The following is a 16499-nucleotide window of genomic DNA, read 5'->3' as shown; positions in this document are numbered from 1 at the left end:
AGCAATACCAGGTGCAACTCGAAGCACTTCTGGGTGGGGAAAGTTTGCATATATATAGTCAAAGTATCTTTTAGACGTCATATTTTATTCCAAATGATGCAAGATTATGCAGCAATTCACAAAAGCCACGAGTAACAGATTAGCTACAGGACTGAGGACAGACCAGACAAAGAGGGTATTAATGCTTCAATGTAGCGAGTAAGAAGTGTGATTCTATCGGGTGGAAGTAACTGTAAGTGATTATTTACAGATACATTTTGGGCAGCACTTCAGGAATCCGCTTTCGTTGTGGGTTTGGACAAGCGCACCCACCCCCGTTTGTCTAGCCTTATGGCTGAGAGTTTGCGAGCTGTAAAAGTAGAAGTTTCACATGCGTCTATTTGAAGCCAGCAGATCAGCGTGATGATGAAAGCTGGTGTCAAACTCTCTGCCCTCAGAAAATTAACAATTCAAAAGTCTCAATTGTAGATATTAAGGAGTCAGAGGTACATCGTTTTTGTGTTGATGCGCATGCCACATTTAACAGTCTGCTTTAAAGCCCTCCTCAGGCTTATACTGCAGGTGGTCCAAGAACAAGACACAACTACAAACATTTTATGATTAAGTAACATTTTCAAATGAACAGTAAACGCCGAAAACAGATTGGTTACGGTAGCCCTGAGAACCGCATGGGAGAAGCCTACACGTCCGGAAATCGCCATGGTGGTAAAAACGAGAGCACTTACTGAGAAAATGGTTAAAGAAGGGGTGGGGGAGGATAGGTTCACCATGGCAAACAGTGACAGTGGGAGGTGATGGTTTGTTTGAGGATGGCACCACACAAGGAGACTAAGAGGAGATTAAGCAAACTGCACCCAGCGATGGGTGCCGAAGCAAGACAATAGCAGGAAACCATTAAAAAAAGAGTTCTCCAAAACAAACACATAAAGACAAATGCATAAAGAGACAAGTAATTGGGTGGTATGCCGTGGGAGGGAACAAAATACAGAAGGTCGGGACAAAGAAAAATGATTAACCAACAGCAAGCACGCATTTTTGAAGGCCAGTCGAAGGGTCAAAGAAAAAGGCAATGGACGGGCTGTAAGCACCTAGAGTAAATACAGTATGTCTCGATGAGACAGTGCATGCACTGCCTACGCTCGACCTAAAAATAAGATTAACAGGGCAGTATAAACACATCCCAATCAAGAAAATTATCGGTATGGATAAGATTGCAAAAGTGCGTTGAACTGACACTTTGCTTCACAAATGTGCTTACATCTTCTTTAGTTCAATTTGTCTTCCAGCATAACGTTCACAAACAGAAATAAAAATAGTTCAAGGTGCTGCTTTCCCTTAGAGGCCAAGTACCTCTTATTATTTGAGGAGTGTCTCTTTCTCCTTAACTGCGATTGTGTTGACTATTCTTTCATTAAGTTATCTGAATGTGACCCATAAACAGGGGTACATTAGTAGATAATTTACTTAGTTTTGTAGACTTAGTGCTCATCTTCCAGGTATGTGTCTAGCTTGATGAACTCTTTTAAGTTCATATTTCTTCCAATTACTTGAATTTAAATGTTCTTCTGTCCTCTGGTTCACAGAGGAAACCGTGCTCATAAAATGAAGTGCAAGGTGTGTGTGAGAAGTAAACCTGTCACTGCTGGAGTACCAGCATTCACATAACCCATGGGCCATAGGTGAAGAGCAACACCAATGGTTGACAGAGAAATGTTGAATCCAGTTCTAACATGATCTTAGTCTCGCTTAAGGGTATGTGGGGAGGACTCTATCTACGCATTGTCCCTATACGTTGGTCATGGACTGCACAGCCCTGAATACAACCGTCTTTGTGGGAAATACTGGGGGTGAGGGATGTCATCCGATAAAAGGAACACAACATGTTTGCACTACAATCTGCAGTACATAGACGAGAAGCTTACCACCACCTCCCTCCACCAAGGAGAATGTACAGTTCAAAGGTAACAATCATGTCTATGATGTTTGGAAACGTGTACAAGCTGATTGCAATGAAGCCCCCTGCATTTCCCCTAGTCTTTCATTATTAATGTGAGCTGGAAAGGAGCCCTTTACCTTGCACCAACCAATTGAAGCAGAACCCATGCTTCACTAGGTGTGAGTAAAACCACAGAGGTTTATCATACAATGTTGCAGCTCTCCACTTATTTTTTTTCTTCCTTAATAATCTGCCTCAAACATGTACAAACCGCATTAGTATATTATTTCATGAATAATTGTGTAATCTTGACACATTCTCTTTCAGAGTAAACCCTAGGGCACACTTGAGAGCTACTTCTGAAATTAGATCAACGAGGATGATTTGATAAATACAAGGTCAGTAGCATAGCGTTGGATACTTGAGCCAACAGAATAAAATCGGAGGAATTATTCCTAGATTTCAAACAGATGCTAAATAAACTGCAGGGGTGACTTCATGTGAAATTTGTAGTAATGTGACAAGCCACAGTACTGTTCCTGAAGCACGCAGAGCCTTGGTTGCTACACATATTTTTTGATTTTACTCAAGTCTAGGTTATGTAAAACAAACTGTTGGCAGGTTAGAGTTAATAGATTTAGATTATTGTTTAAGAATTCAATGGTGTGTTTGTTTCTGGATATATGCAGTCTTTACACACTATGACACATGAAGATGGTTATTAGGGTACCTCTTGATAATGCCTGTGTGCAAGATCTAGCTGATATGGAGCTAATGGGTGGGTGTGTGTTGTTATTTCTTTTTTAAATTTACTGGCCGGATAATGGAGATGTATTTGAAATAGTCAGACCAGGACATGCAAGGATAAATTCCAGTGGCAAGTCTAAGGTCAACTTTCTTACCAATTTTCCTTGAGATTTTAAAACCTGAATATGTTGAAGAAGAAAAAACACACTAAAATACATTAAAAATAAAACACACAGAAATGAAATAAATCATCGAATCATTGCTGTGATAAACAATAATACTCCTTTACACTGGAATTAAAACAAATCATTGGAATTATTCGAATGCATTGTACATATCAACATTCTGAGGGGAATATTAGCAAGAACCTCGTTAAAATTATCGCCGTTTTAGCGGCAGGAAACTGCTGCTAAAACGGCGATAATGGGCTTTGCTGATGTGCGTTATAGAATTCCAATAGAAGCCCAGGTTAGATGTCCTGCACAATTTTAACGAGGTTCTTGCTAATATACCCCTTAATTTTTTACCTTTTAAATACAGGATAATACATAATGATAACATAAATGAGAATTGCACCTTTGCTAGACTAATGACATTTGAGAACACAAAAGCTGATGCTGAAAAAGGGTTTTTGATGATAGAACCATTGTTTTTATTGGTTGAAAACATTGTTCGAGTCAATAATTAAAGCATGTATTAAGGTACATGACTATCTCCTTTAACCACAGAGAACAACGTAAAAATGCTTACAGCTAGGAGCCCTTTGAAGAATATAATTCATATGACTCAGTTAAATTAGCAGCATTATAAAATGCTACCTTTAATATAATAACTACAGCATTTGTGAGACTGAGTAATGGAAGGTGTATTCCACGCTGTTCCAATGTATAGCATTCAAAGGAAGAACATGTCAGATTAGCAATACCGCCCTGATGCTGTATTTATGATGAATACCACAGGTGTTTTTTTCAAGGGGGCGATGGTTGTCTATTGCCTTGACTCCCTCTTTGTCATCAAGGCAATAGCAGCCCCGGTGCTATAGTTACAATTGAGGGTGATTTTTGCAATGGGCAGATGTCTGTGTATCCCACTGACCCCCATCTTTCCCTTTGGATGCTCCTTACTTGCCATCTCACCTCCACTCAGTCTAGACTAGCTTTAACCATATTCAAAGTCCAATTTTAGTGGCCCTTTCCTTATTCCAGTTCCACGCTCATTGATCCGTTTCTAACTTGATAGGCATTGTTTGTAGTTGTTTCCTCACAGGTCCCCCGGCTCACGTCCCTTCTGGCACCTCATGTTATCTCATCAAAGTACCTTTCTGTTCAGATTGATGCACACAAAGAGCATCATGCTAAAAAGGCTATGATGAGGACCAGATTAAACTGTGTTTTAAAGTAACGTGTGCTATCCAATGACTTCACCCCTTCATTCGCTCACTGAGGGGCAAGAAATCCATACCTGCAGTCCCGATCTAAATGCTGAATGCAGTGAACCTTGAGTAGGACAAAGCAAGCATTTCCTATATAAGACCATTACGTTTTCCAATGAAGGTCAATGGGTGAAATACTTTGATTGACATTATAGTGGTGATCCACATTAAGCAAGTCCAGACAGACCCATCAAGAGACCTCAAGTGGCCACAGCCTGGAATTCATGAAGCTAGTAAACTATAGAACATTCTTGGAACACTCTCAGAACCTAGTTTTGCATCCAACATTTCTGTCAACAGCATGTAAAGCTGATGCTGAGCCTTCATTAACGCCACCCACACCAGACTGACAACCCACCAGTCACTCCTTCAAAATAACCAACGATAATCAACCTTGTAGATATCACTGATAATGCTAAAATATGTGCTCTATCGATTGGTCTATGTGTGTAAATGTTATGCTGCATAGTGCAGTGGCACAAAAAGGTGAAACCATCTAAAATTATTATTTATACTGATAGGTCGCGAGGTGAAGGTTTTTAGAGCTTGTCAAAGGCTAGCATCCAACTTCAATATATTTGGACGCTGCTTTCACTTCTAAGAAGACTTTGAAACACAGCTGCAATCGTTCTGAAGTAAAGGCAACAGAGAAGAAGTGATTCTCATGAGATTTGATGAAAAAGTTATCTTGGCTTGATGGGAAAAAGGCTGATAGGACGATGCAGAAGTCAGGTGACCGCTCTATACTGCTCACCAAAGTAAATCATCCATGGACACCCATGCTTTAGTAGTCTGCATTTATTTTTGCTTAATGCAGTTTAGTCCACTATTGTTTTTATGTGTGAGCTGCTGAACAAATATTTTGTTATGATTTACCATATCCTTCTGCTAGAGTGCAATGGTGTTGTTTCATTTGTAGGAGTGCATTATTATCATGAGTAGTTCGCACCTACATTTATTCTTTTGTCATAATAACCTGTGATAGTAGAATGTGTACGATAATAATATGAAATGTGATGTGCTAGCTATTTTTTCATCTAAACATGAAAGAAATTAACATTGCAGTACGTGTGTTTAACTGAAAACATTAACATGTATGAAATGTGCTAGATGCTTGCACTCATTCATGCATTTGATGTGCCCACGTAGCCTGTTGATTTAGAACCGCTCAGCACAAGAGTGCATTCATATGTAAATTCCTGAGGCCTAAGTGCGATTTTTCTTATGTTGGCCAATTTCTGTAGGCCTGAAATGTATTCTCCCTGGTGCTCTTTAGTTATGGAGCTAAAATTTTAATTTCATGTGTATGTTAGATTTGTTCTTTTCGCATGTTTCTGCTGCAGGTGGAGAAACTCGTCTTTGTTAATTAGAATAACGCTTTTGTTTTAGTAGTTAGGATAAGGGGAGGAAAGAATACATTTACACATAGAATGCTGATAATGGAAGACAGTGTTCTTTCTCACTGGAGAAGGCCTGGGAATCAAGGTCATCGAGCCAGGAGCTAGGAAGTATCGAAACTGAGTAGAAAATCACCCATGAGGAGCGCCCAGCAGAATGAGATGATCAGAAGAGGAGCAGGGGGCGTGATCCGAGATTTTGGTGTTTAAATTAGGGTCAGTGCGCCCGGGGTTGAGTCAGGAGATGAGAGGAGACTGATGAGGAGAGAAGGAGCATCTTGGAACGAGCTCTGTAGCTTTTGGCTACTTGACCCATGCAACGTGAGTGTACTTCTTAGGAAGTCTTCACGCACTGACACCTTTTTCCTGACTTGCCTGAGGAATGTTAAGTAGGGATGTCACGTTAGTGGAAGATTAGGGACAGACTAATGCTTTTTACTTGTGAAGTCCGATCTCGATGTGGGGGCACTTATTGCCTATGTTGGAATTTGTCATTCTCTACATGCTCCAATCCCTTAACTTTGCTCGTAGGTTTGGCTTTGTATTAGTTCCGATGTATTTTTACAACCTCGTCTTGAGGTGCATATTTGTAAAGTTATTTTTGGCTTCGAATAAACCCACTAAACTTAGAACCTGGAGTCTGTGATTCTTCAAAGTAATAACTAATTGGGGTTTGATCCGATATGAAAAAATTGTTTCTCCCCTACACACTTTCCGGCAGACACCAATGGTCCATTCGCCGGGGGTTCTAGAGTAAATGAGAGAAGAGAACCCAGCTCCTTCACTTCAATCGTTTCTCTGTATTGGACATTACTACCTCACTTGAAACGTATTTGCATAAGGCTGTGGCCCATACCTGGGGTGTTAGTTGCTTTTGTTCTAGCTGCTATCAGTTCCTCGGTTTTGTCACTCTCAAACTTCCAGAAAACGACTTCTTAACTATTACCTTGCGGAGGAGGCTCAAGAGAGCACAATTGCTTTAGGTGGAGGATGTTGTTGGAAATGTAAATACAGAGGTGGATTTTGATGAAGGGCTTTTTGGCACTTTCGGCAAGCTTATTATAATAAGCTTGCCGAAAGTGATTGAATATCTCTGTGTCTACAAAATAGTGTCTTTCACTATGCTGCATGTAGTCAATTTTAACTCTGAATTAAAAGGAATAAGTTTACTCCAGGCAATAAGAATAACTCATGCTCAACTGTCCTCTCTCAAGTGAATGCAATTGCCATGAGAATGTAGGATTCGCTAATGATCTTTACACTACATAATACTGCATGTTTGCCATAAATATACAGTTTTGATATTTGAAAACATCTTCCTGTAGAGCAAATTGCAGAAATAATTTATTTGTATATTTTTTGCTTGATTGAAAACACGGGAATATTGTTGAGGTTTTATGCTATTATGGCGCGCATAATTATCTTTTTGACCTATACACATCCCTTTAGAGAGCTCCCTCTAAATGCAGGCTTTACAATGGTGGCCTTATCCATTTGCCATCTGCAACGAAATGCTAGAGGATAAGCATGTGTCCTAATCAATGTATAAGGAGATGAAGGTGTTTTCTTTCTAACTTTCCAAGATTATTGTTCCATCTCTGGTTAATCGTGTCCTGGAGCCCTATGGCTCGCATCAGTCCTAGAAGGAGGCCTATTTTTACCTTCAGATCTTATCACATCACATCTCATTGACCAGACCAGCTCCCCACAGGAAACCCCAATACTGAGTTCCTTCACTGGCATAAACCTGATAGTTGTTTTCTTGGTTTTAGGGAAAAGTGAAAAAGACAATGATACAAGCTATTTAAGGGAGGGGGCAGATCATGCAACTCTGAAAGGCGCTGGGGGAAGTCCTTCTTAAATAAAATCCCAGGGAGTAAGAGCTATAGCTAAGCTTCCCATTTTATTTAAACATATAAGTGCAATGGCACCTGGTCTTGAGTGAGTCAAGCAGGACAAAAAAAAATCTTTTGTCGCTCTTTATTTATTGCCTCAGCGCGTGGGTGACCCACGCGGTAGAGACGCTGCCACAGATAGCACGGAATTTCATGGACTTTTAGTGATTCTTTTTGTACAGTGATGAGGGGAGTTCAAGGCCCCAACCCAAAATCCAGCTGACTACTCTTGCATGAAAGAGAAACAGAGGCGATCAGAAGTTTGCACCCAGCAGAGTGGAAATAGGACTGAGCCAATAAGGGCATAATCATATTGAGTGGTTAGGGTGAGTGTAGTAGCATAGATGGCAGTAGGGCACATGATTTTAAAGATGTAGATAGTTTCTGATTCTCGGGATAAGGAATTTTACAAGGTCATGGTGCCTATGGCCTTTCATGAAGTTGGCCTCAATATACAGGTTTTCAGATTTGGGATGGATTTCTGTAGATTTATCAGACTTGCAATTTTGAGAATCTCTACAGCGATCAAATTCTATACAGACAGACAATCACTGCAAATACAAACGCCATTCATCTGTTTCAACAGTGATCATCAAAAGCCAGTCAAAGTGTGGGTCAAACACTAAAATTCCTTTATCCTACAATCCCTACCAAGGTAAACCATTAGCACACATATGTCTTGGGACCACAATATGCAGTCAAATTAATAAGTTACCCATGACTATATGCACCAATGAAAGCACAAACTCAAACAAAGTGGTATTTATTATATTATGTAATACAACATTCTCCTACTATTAGGCTTGGGGCGCTGCCTGCCTGTGTATGACCTTGTGAATTTTTGTCAAACCCTGATGACACAACTCGAGGAGAAGGCCTTCCATAGCTTGAATACATATACCCTAGAGCAGTCTCTGGAAACAAAAGGGCCCTTAAACAATAGTTAGGGTCACTGGATTTATGCGTCAGGACTAGGTCAAATAATGCAACAAGGTTGAGTAAATTATGCGGCAAGAAAAGCCAAATTATGTGGCAGAATGATGCACATTTTAAAATAGTTTTACGTCATTATTTTGTACTTTTTACACTTGTAAACACTGTCTGGGCATTGGGTGCACCACATTAGTACCCGTTTAATATCCAAATATAGCAATAAGCAAAAGAAAGGTGACCAGTCAACTTTTGCAAAAGACCTTCCACTGCACGGTAACAGGTGCTGCTGCATTTTAATAACTTTTGAACCATTTAAACTAGAAACAAAAAACACTTTTGTTAAAATCTGCAGATTATGCGGCAGATGATGGATTACGTGGCAAATGTGGCACATCAATAATTATGCAGCCGCACAATCGCATAATTCCAGTGGTCCTGCCAATAGGTACTAACAGATCGAAGATACCTGCCTGAGATGCTGTTTGACAACCTCCTAATCATGAAAGGCCTGATCCAACCCCAGCTGGGCTTTGTGCAAGAATTCTACGACTTTAGGTATGCTGTTTACTGTTATGTGTTCATATCAAGGGGAACACAGACATCCATGAGGATATGAAGTATCTGAACTGACTCGAAAGGAAGTTGAGAAGCAGGCAGGGGTCTCACCGTTTCTCCTTCTCGTCTCCTCTTTGGTGGCTTTCTGCTGCGCAGTCACTTTCTGCGGCGTGCTTCTGCCTGAGCTGGGCTGTCCTGATTCATTACTTATGACGGAACCATTCTCGCTCGGTGACTGGCTGCATGTAACCATAGCAACAAGGAAGAGTAGAATTGTAAAATGTACATATCAGCAGCATACGTCTTATGTCAAGGGTACGTTATATGTCATGGCCTTTTCCCTATTAATTTAATAAATAAAGGGCAATCAAATTAAACACAACTAAGCATCACAAAAGACCTTAAGTAAGCTTATCTGTGTACAGACAGCATCAAAATAAGTAATTTCTTGGGTCGGCTCGACAACAAATAGCCCGCTACCTCCTTATGCGCTTGCACATAGGCATACAGTTTACATTGTTTTAATGGCGGTGTACATCCTTGTTAATCGCTATGCTTGTATAATTGTGTATAAACTCTCAATTAAAAAAACACGTTTACAAAAGTAGTCATTTCTTATATATAAACTAGGATGAACAGCAGTAAAATACGAGAAATCAGACGGTGGCAATTTTGGCCCCCATAACAGGCCTTCTACGTTAATAAACTCGTAAATGCTGGAACGTGTGGCTTGCGCCTACCCACTGCAGAGATGTACACCTGCCCCTCAGTCACAAACCATATAACATGCATTGTATCGCTTATGGTTTCCTCTCTGTACATAGTAACTTACATGTGTGGCATTCATATATGTTCCTGCACTGTTATCCAAAGCTCTACATGTGCGGGTCTCTTACTGGAATTACATAAATTCACCATTCATAGGATTAAGAAAATGATGACATTTTACTAATATCTTTCTGTGTCCTTTTTTCATGCAAAATGTTTCAGTTTTTCAATGAAATGTCTCTCATTCCTACAGGCTCCATATGACAATGGGTTAGAATTAATACATGTCCCTCCCTTATTACAAAATTTGCACCTGGATCATTCAGGTGTAACTTTAAGTGCTCGGATATGTGCGAGGAGTGAATACCCACAACCTGACAACTGTGAAGGGGTTTACTTGGTTTGCACTGAATTTCATTGACCGTTTCTCTGACATTTTCCTGGTGTTATGATTGCTTGTTTGCAAATGTTTCATTAACACATTGGTGAAAGCTTTATTAATCAAGCTCAACATAAGTATTCATAACCATGGTACCTATGTTAATGCAACTAAACAATACCTGCCAGCGTTCTCCAGCATTACACGATATACTGCTGCAAGGCTGCAAATGATTATAAAATACGCGACGGAATCACAAAAGGTATTTTTTACATTTGATTGTGCATTATATCCGTGGTTATTTGTGCCCGCAAGGCCCATTGGCACTTATGTTTGAGGAACGGGCCTGTTTTGGTCCCTTACCTCGATTGATGGTGTGCAGGCTTCAGTAGGTCACAGAAGTACCCCTTGACTGGTCTACCAGGAGAGGATTGTTTTCTAGTAGACTGTGGCATTGGAAGATAACTTTCCATGGTGGAGCAGAACTCCCATCACCCCTGTATCTTCGTGTGCATATTTGTATACATGCTGAAACTGTATACTTTAGCTTCAACCCATTGGCTAATCACCATGGAGCTCAATGCTTCTATCAATATGCAGCATTATGATTGGCCATTTTATACCAAGGACTGCCTAAGCATGAGAGGGATTTTGCCACCGCCGGCTGTGCTGTTCCCCTCCACAGCAACAGTAGCACATGGAGGCGGAGCAGGGAAGGCCGGTTGGGTGATATAGATGCAGGAGGTAACAGAAGCAGACTAATCAAAGCAGGCAGTGTTGCCAGTTGAGTTTTAGCAGGTGAATATTTGGAGAGAAGATGGGCATGAGACTTAAGTGTGTACAGGTGTCTGTTTATGTTTGCTTGCTTCATCACACTGTCTGTCTCAAAAAACTGGTGAAACACCCAACAGGTATTAAACTGAACAATGGCCAGGATGTCTTGGTTAAGATAAAGGTTTATATTATGAATTAATAAAGTATTTACAATATCAAAGGTTGCTCCGAAAAGAATGTCTCGCGTCAGACTGGTCCTTGGTCTGACGCCCTTGGTGATCAATTTCCCTCTAATAGAGATACGCTGATTTATTCTGCACTACGTCGACTTTATGAGTTTGAATGTACTCCTTATTGACTCATCCCTCAATGCCTTAGTGTATCCAAGGCTTGCTATCTTCAGCCAATTGTTGCAAAACCTCCTAACCGTTCCACTCTGTATGCACAGTGCCTTTAATTTTTCTGCACTTGGAGCGACTCAACCCACTCTACTACTTGTCCACTGTCGACCTGGCAGTATTATACTGAGGTTGCTCCTTCAACTGTCCCCAGGAAGATCCTGCTGTAAGAATGAATTGCCTTCCTCTAATCTCAGGGGTCGAAACATCAACTTTAACTGTACTCTGAGCTGTACTTATCCATTCAGCTCAGAAGCGGAGAACTGAATATTCATTCATCGCATCTCACTACTTGGGTTGTTTAGTCAGCCCTTTAATGTGACAGGTCATTCTCATCTTTGTAAATATTGTAATTATTTTTACTTTCCCTGTCACATCCCCATCTCTTCACGAGCACTACCTGGAGCAGGTTATTCACCTTTTCCACTTTGGAGCAACCGTTGATATTGTAAATACTTGATTAATTTGTAACATAACCCTTTTGCATAGCCAAGATATCCTGGCCATGGTTCAATTGAAAATTTGTTGGGTGTTTCAACAGTTTTTGTTTTTCCTTGAGAAGCTTATTGGTCAGTTGGACCACTTGTTGTATGTACTATTACTGGCCCAGGTCCAGCTGTCTACTGGGTATCCCCTACTGTTATATAACAGTCCCCCAAATTATAGGCAACAACACTAAAAATATTACCCCTTTCAAAACGAAAGGTGTCTCACTATTTCTACCTGCATGACAGTGCAGGGATTGCCTCAATGACCAGCGAAGATCTAGATGAGGCCTACGGATTGGAGCGGTGGGACACTGACATTAACAGGGTGTGATGAAGACAGACGGATGCCGTGGAAGGGGAGATTGCTGATTACAGAGTGCATAGAGGGAAGAAGTGGCATGGCCTTTAATAAAAATAAACTTTTTGCCAGGCCAGAACTTCCTTTTTGATCCCTTAAGTTTGGTTGTCGACCAGTGGCCATAGATGGGGGAATTTACCCTTGATCGGCTCACCAGGAGGACAGAAAGTCCACTAGACATCGAGGTAAATGCAACATTTAATATAGGGGTGGGGGCTTCCTCCCTAATAAAATATGGTGACTGTCTTTCTTCCCCCCATGGTGGCCCGATGATTGCCTCCAATCTTCCACCATCCAGGGTGGGTAGAAAGCCCAATAGACATTAGGGAATGTATTTTCTTCTACAATTATAGGGGTGGGGGCTACCCACCATGGACCTAGTCATGCACCTACCCCAACAAAGTGGACAGACAGTCTCTCTGCCCCCCTGAGGGGTAGATAGGGTTAATTGCCCCTAATCTGCATGGGGGCAGAAAGCGCACTAGACACCAGGGTCAATAAAAAAAGCTATAGGGGTGAGGTCTGCTCACTTTGGGCATGATCATGCCCCCACCCCTAAAGAAATATTGTGATTATCTTGCTGCCCCTCCCCCCCAGGAGGGCAGACGTGTGTAATTATCCCCAATCTAGTCCTAGCCATAGAAAGCCCACTAGACACAATGGAATGCGTTTTTTTAAATATAGGTGTGGTGGCTGCCCACCATACGCATGACCATGCCCCACCCCAACACCAGGATATACAGTCTGTTTGCCCCCTTTGGGGGGCAGAAAGCCTACTGGAGAGCAGGGTCCAATATAAACATAAATATGGGGGTGGGGACTACCCACAATGGGCATGGCCATGCCCACCCCTGAAAAGTATGGTGGCAGTCTTTCTGCCCCCAGAGGATGGATGAGGTGAATACCCTATCTCTCCCCCCCTCCCCTTTCCCCCCTCCCCCAAGGGGCGAAAGCCCTCTAGACACCAGGGGGAAAAAAAACACCCCAAAAGAGCACAGACAGTGTTTATGCCCCCCTCAAGGAAAGATTGGAGCAATTGCCGCAATTCACCCACCCCGCCATGGTGGCAGAAAACCCGCTAGACACCTGAGACTACATTTATGCAGTATTTATGTGGCGGAGGGGGAAGCGACCCCCATAGGCATGGGCCCATGCTCTCCCAGTCCTGTGGCATGTAGACTTCCCCAGGGAGGTGGATAAGGGTATTCACCCCCAATTTCCCCACCCCGAGGGTGACAGATTGCTCACTAAACACAAGGCATTTCAAAAAGGAGTCAAAACAAACAAATGAAGAGTGCAACCTATCCTGGCATTCCCATACCTCCCACCCCCAGAATGGGCAATAGTGTCTTTCTGCCCTTCCCGGTGGCAGGTTGGAGTTTAGTCCCAATTGGGGAGATTTCCCCAAATATGCCTCTCAGGGGGGAGTGGGGGGGGGTAGAAAGTCCACCTGACACACTAATACCACAGACTTTGCCTTTAGGGCAAAAGAAAGTGGTGCAGGTGTTGCACCCCACCCAACCTACATTTATTCAATATTTTCTTATTATGCAGCAGATGAACCCATGACTGCTTTAGACAGCAGAAAAACATGAAAAGGGGGAGGTAGAGGGAAAACGATGAGTACTTGTTCTCCAAACGTATGTTCTGTAACCAAAAAGATTCACTCTTTTTTAGATAATCTTAAAACCTTAGAAGATTAGGGAAGAGACCTATGATGAAGCAGCCACCAAGGGGCAACCCTGGCGGGTGCAGGTTATTTAAAGAAAAACTTTTTTCTATTTCAACACGAGGTTTTGAGTTTATCTAAAAAAGAGTGACTCTTCTTGGTTGCAAAACATGCTTTAGACAACTCACAGTTCTTATATCCACAAGGAAATTGAATCGTGTCTGCCCCCTACACACCACTAAGGTTCCCATCCATCCCCAATTTTCCCCATCAATTGATTGTGCTTTCTTGTATCTTTAATTTCAAGTGGACTACTATCTGTGTTGTAAATCTTTTACTCCTCTTCCACGGGCCTTGGCTCTGTGAGTCTTAATGAGTTTCAAAGGAAAGTAGTCCAGGAGGGAATAACCCACATGCGATCAGTCTCAGGGGAAACTTCTTTAAGTACTAGAGCTGCAGATATCTCATCAGGTAAAACTAATGAACAAAATGTAAATTTAAATTGGTAATTCTTGCTGCTTGATGATGATCCGTTCCCCCATCAGCATGCTGACTCAGCACAGTCTCTACGTTCTACGGCTACTTTAAGGAAAAGTTACATTATTTGACTTCGGCGCTACCTATAAACTTTCAGTATATTGTGTCTGTTATAGAATGAACAGTGGCTGATAACTTGGCCGGGTAAATCTCAATAGGATCCATTTAACATTCAATGGAACAATTGAGTTGAACCTGAGCATCAAAGGTTGACCAAAGTGAGACCTGCTCAGACTAAAGCAGCCTAATGTTGACCCTACTCGACACCAGATTTGGCTGTGGCTGCCTTGTCACCACAAATTACCTCTAACCTTTGACCATAAGACATATGTTGAGTTTAACTAGGGTTGCAGTTTGAAATGCTTCCAACACCCCTAAAGTAATGTTTTTGTCAGCATATTCTCCCTGGCACCCTCTGCCTGATTATATTGTTATGAGCATCAGCGTGGAGGAAAATTGATCTTTAAGGTAAGCAACGTTTTAAAGTGAAATACGGTCTTTTTTTGTAATTAGATACTGATATTCCTGAACTATGCAGTGAATTATGTAATTTTGTGTTTGTTGTGGAACAAGTTGAGAGAAGCTGTGTTTTAGCCTTAACTATGTGGTCACTCGTAGCAATTAAATGCATAAGTGTGTAAATGATGGAGATCACAGATATACATCCTTAGTGTTGAGCTCTTTGTAACAGTTTCAGAAGTACAGTCAAACATAAATAAGTCAATATGTGCACTGTGGTCGTACCTCTTCCGTGTTCCGGTGGAATTGGCGGTTTTGCCCGTGCTTCCGTCATGGGCATCCTGGGAAATAGTAAGGGGAGGCACAACGGTTTCCTGGGTGACCGGAAGAACCTCGTCTTCAGCTCCTTGCTGCCCTAGGTGCTTCTTGGCGAAGTCAAAGCCTTGCACTGGCTGTTGGGCAAAACAAGTTTGTGTAGTGAGAACAGGCTGTGCTGAAAAATATCCATCCTAAGAGGCCACATGTCATTGTTTCTGGGCTGCTGTGTGATTGGAGTGGGTGGTCCAGACATATTGTCAAGACACAACCTTTGAATACTCTATTGCTAGGAGAAATTTTAAGCTGGGGAGTAAGTTCGGGGTGGGGGGTGTTGTTTAGGGTGTTACACCCCCGTAATAAATGTATTCTGTAGTAAATAGTTGGGTACAGGTGCTTTAAGTCGGGTATGGTGAGGAGTTTAGCAGATTTCACTTGGGATTTTTAACATACACATGAAGACAAAAACACACTCACTCCTCTCTATTTTAAAGGTCTTAAAAATGGTTATTTTACAAAATAATGTTTTTTAAATTAACCTCTCAATCCGCAGTCCTTTCCCGTTCTACTACTCCTTAATCCCCCCTCTTGGACTGCTTCTCACATAATGCATTTTAAATCCCCCCCCCCCCAACCCCCAAACGTTCTGGCCAAGCTTCGCCCGAGAATTCAAGGCATTCTAAATGCAACTCCCTGTCTCCTCTTGAGGCAGGACCGAGCGGTCCATCATCTGTCACCCCCCTTCCCTCACCATCTTCCACTCCACAACCCTAGCATACCCCCCTGAGGGGCACCTGGGGACAAAAACATCTCAGCAGTTCAGCTTTAGACGAATACACAAGGCCTGACTGCTCCATGGGTCGGTGGCAAAGTATCACTGTTTGAATATTTCCCCTGCAGAGCTGATAGTATCCTGTTCCTTTTAAGAATCAAACTTAAATTGCCCTATATTTTCAATACATCCACCTTCACAGCTCACCGGCAGAATCAGCTGAGCAGAATAAACGCGCACCTGATTACGGGATGCATTCACGCGCACGTCCCCAGGAGGTTATCTTAAATACCCAGTTAAAGATACAGTGATTCTCGCACTGCCGTCTAGCCTAGATTTTGGAGCGCCGTCGCTTTAAAAAGCAACAGGCCCAGCGGCAACTAATTGCAGCATGAATAAGTGAAGGCGACGAGTCATGCCAGATTGACAAATTGGTCGCTACCTAAAAAACCTTCCTTCCTCGCAGAAGAGTGCAGCAGGTGACGACCCCCACGGGTTCTCGCTCAACGCGGTGTGAATTGTGCAAATACTATTTGATGAGCGTTTCATAGGGAAATGCGATCCTTTATCTGCGAGTAATTTACAATCTTCTTGTAATATCGTGATTTCAGTTATGGGCATTTTGTGTGCACTGCCAAAAGCAATTACGTGAATATGCGTTGGCCACTGTTTTTCAGGCACTGACAT

General features: G+C 42.0%; 1 protein-coding gene across 1 annotated transcript in view; it reads right to left on the bottom strand.

The window, feature by feature from the left end:
* KIAA1549L (KIAA1549 like) overlaps positions 1–16499 on the bottom strand; it is a 730284-nt gene that overhangs the window by 204843 nt on the left and 508942 nt on the right. Inside the window, exons 11-13 of the mRNA XM_078680874.1 lie at positions 15011–15177; positions 9007–9134; positions 2839–2862 (exon numbers count right to left, since the gene is read on the bottom strand). Of these exons, the coding sequence (XP_078537000.1) occupies positions 2839–2862; positions 9007–9134; positions 15011–15177 (319 nt within the window). The remainder of the gene's footprint in view (positions 1–2838; positions 2863–9006; positions 9135–15010; positions 15178–16499) is intronic.

This window comes from Lissotriton helveticus, chromosome 3_1, assembly GCF_964261635.1.
Source record: "Lissotriton helveticus chromosome 3_1, aLisHel1.1, whole genome shotgun sequence".
Classification (NCBI taxonomy): domain Eukaryota; kingdom Metazoa; phylum Chordata; class Amphibia; order Caudata; family Salamandridae; genus Lissotriton; species Lissotriton helveticus.
The sequence above is the reverse complement of the archived record's forward strand: the minus strand, read 5'-3'. Positions and strand labels throughout refer to the sequence as shown.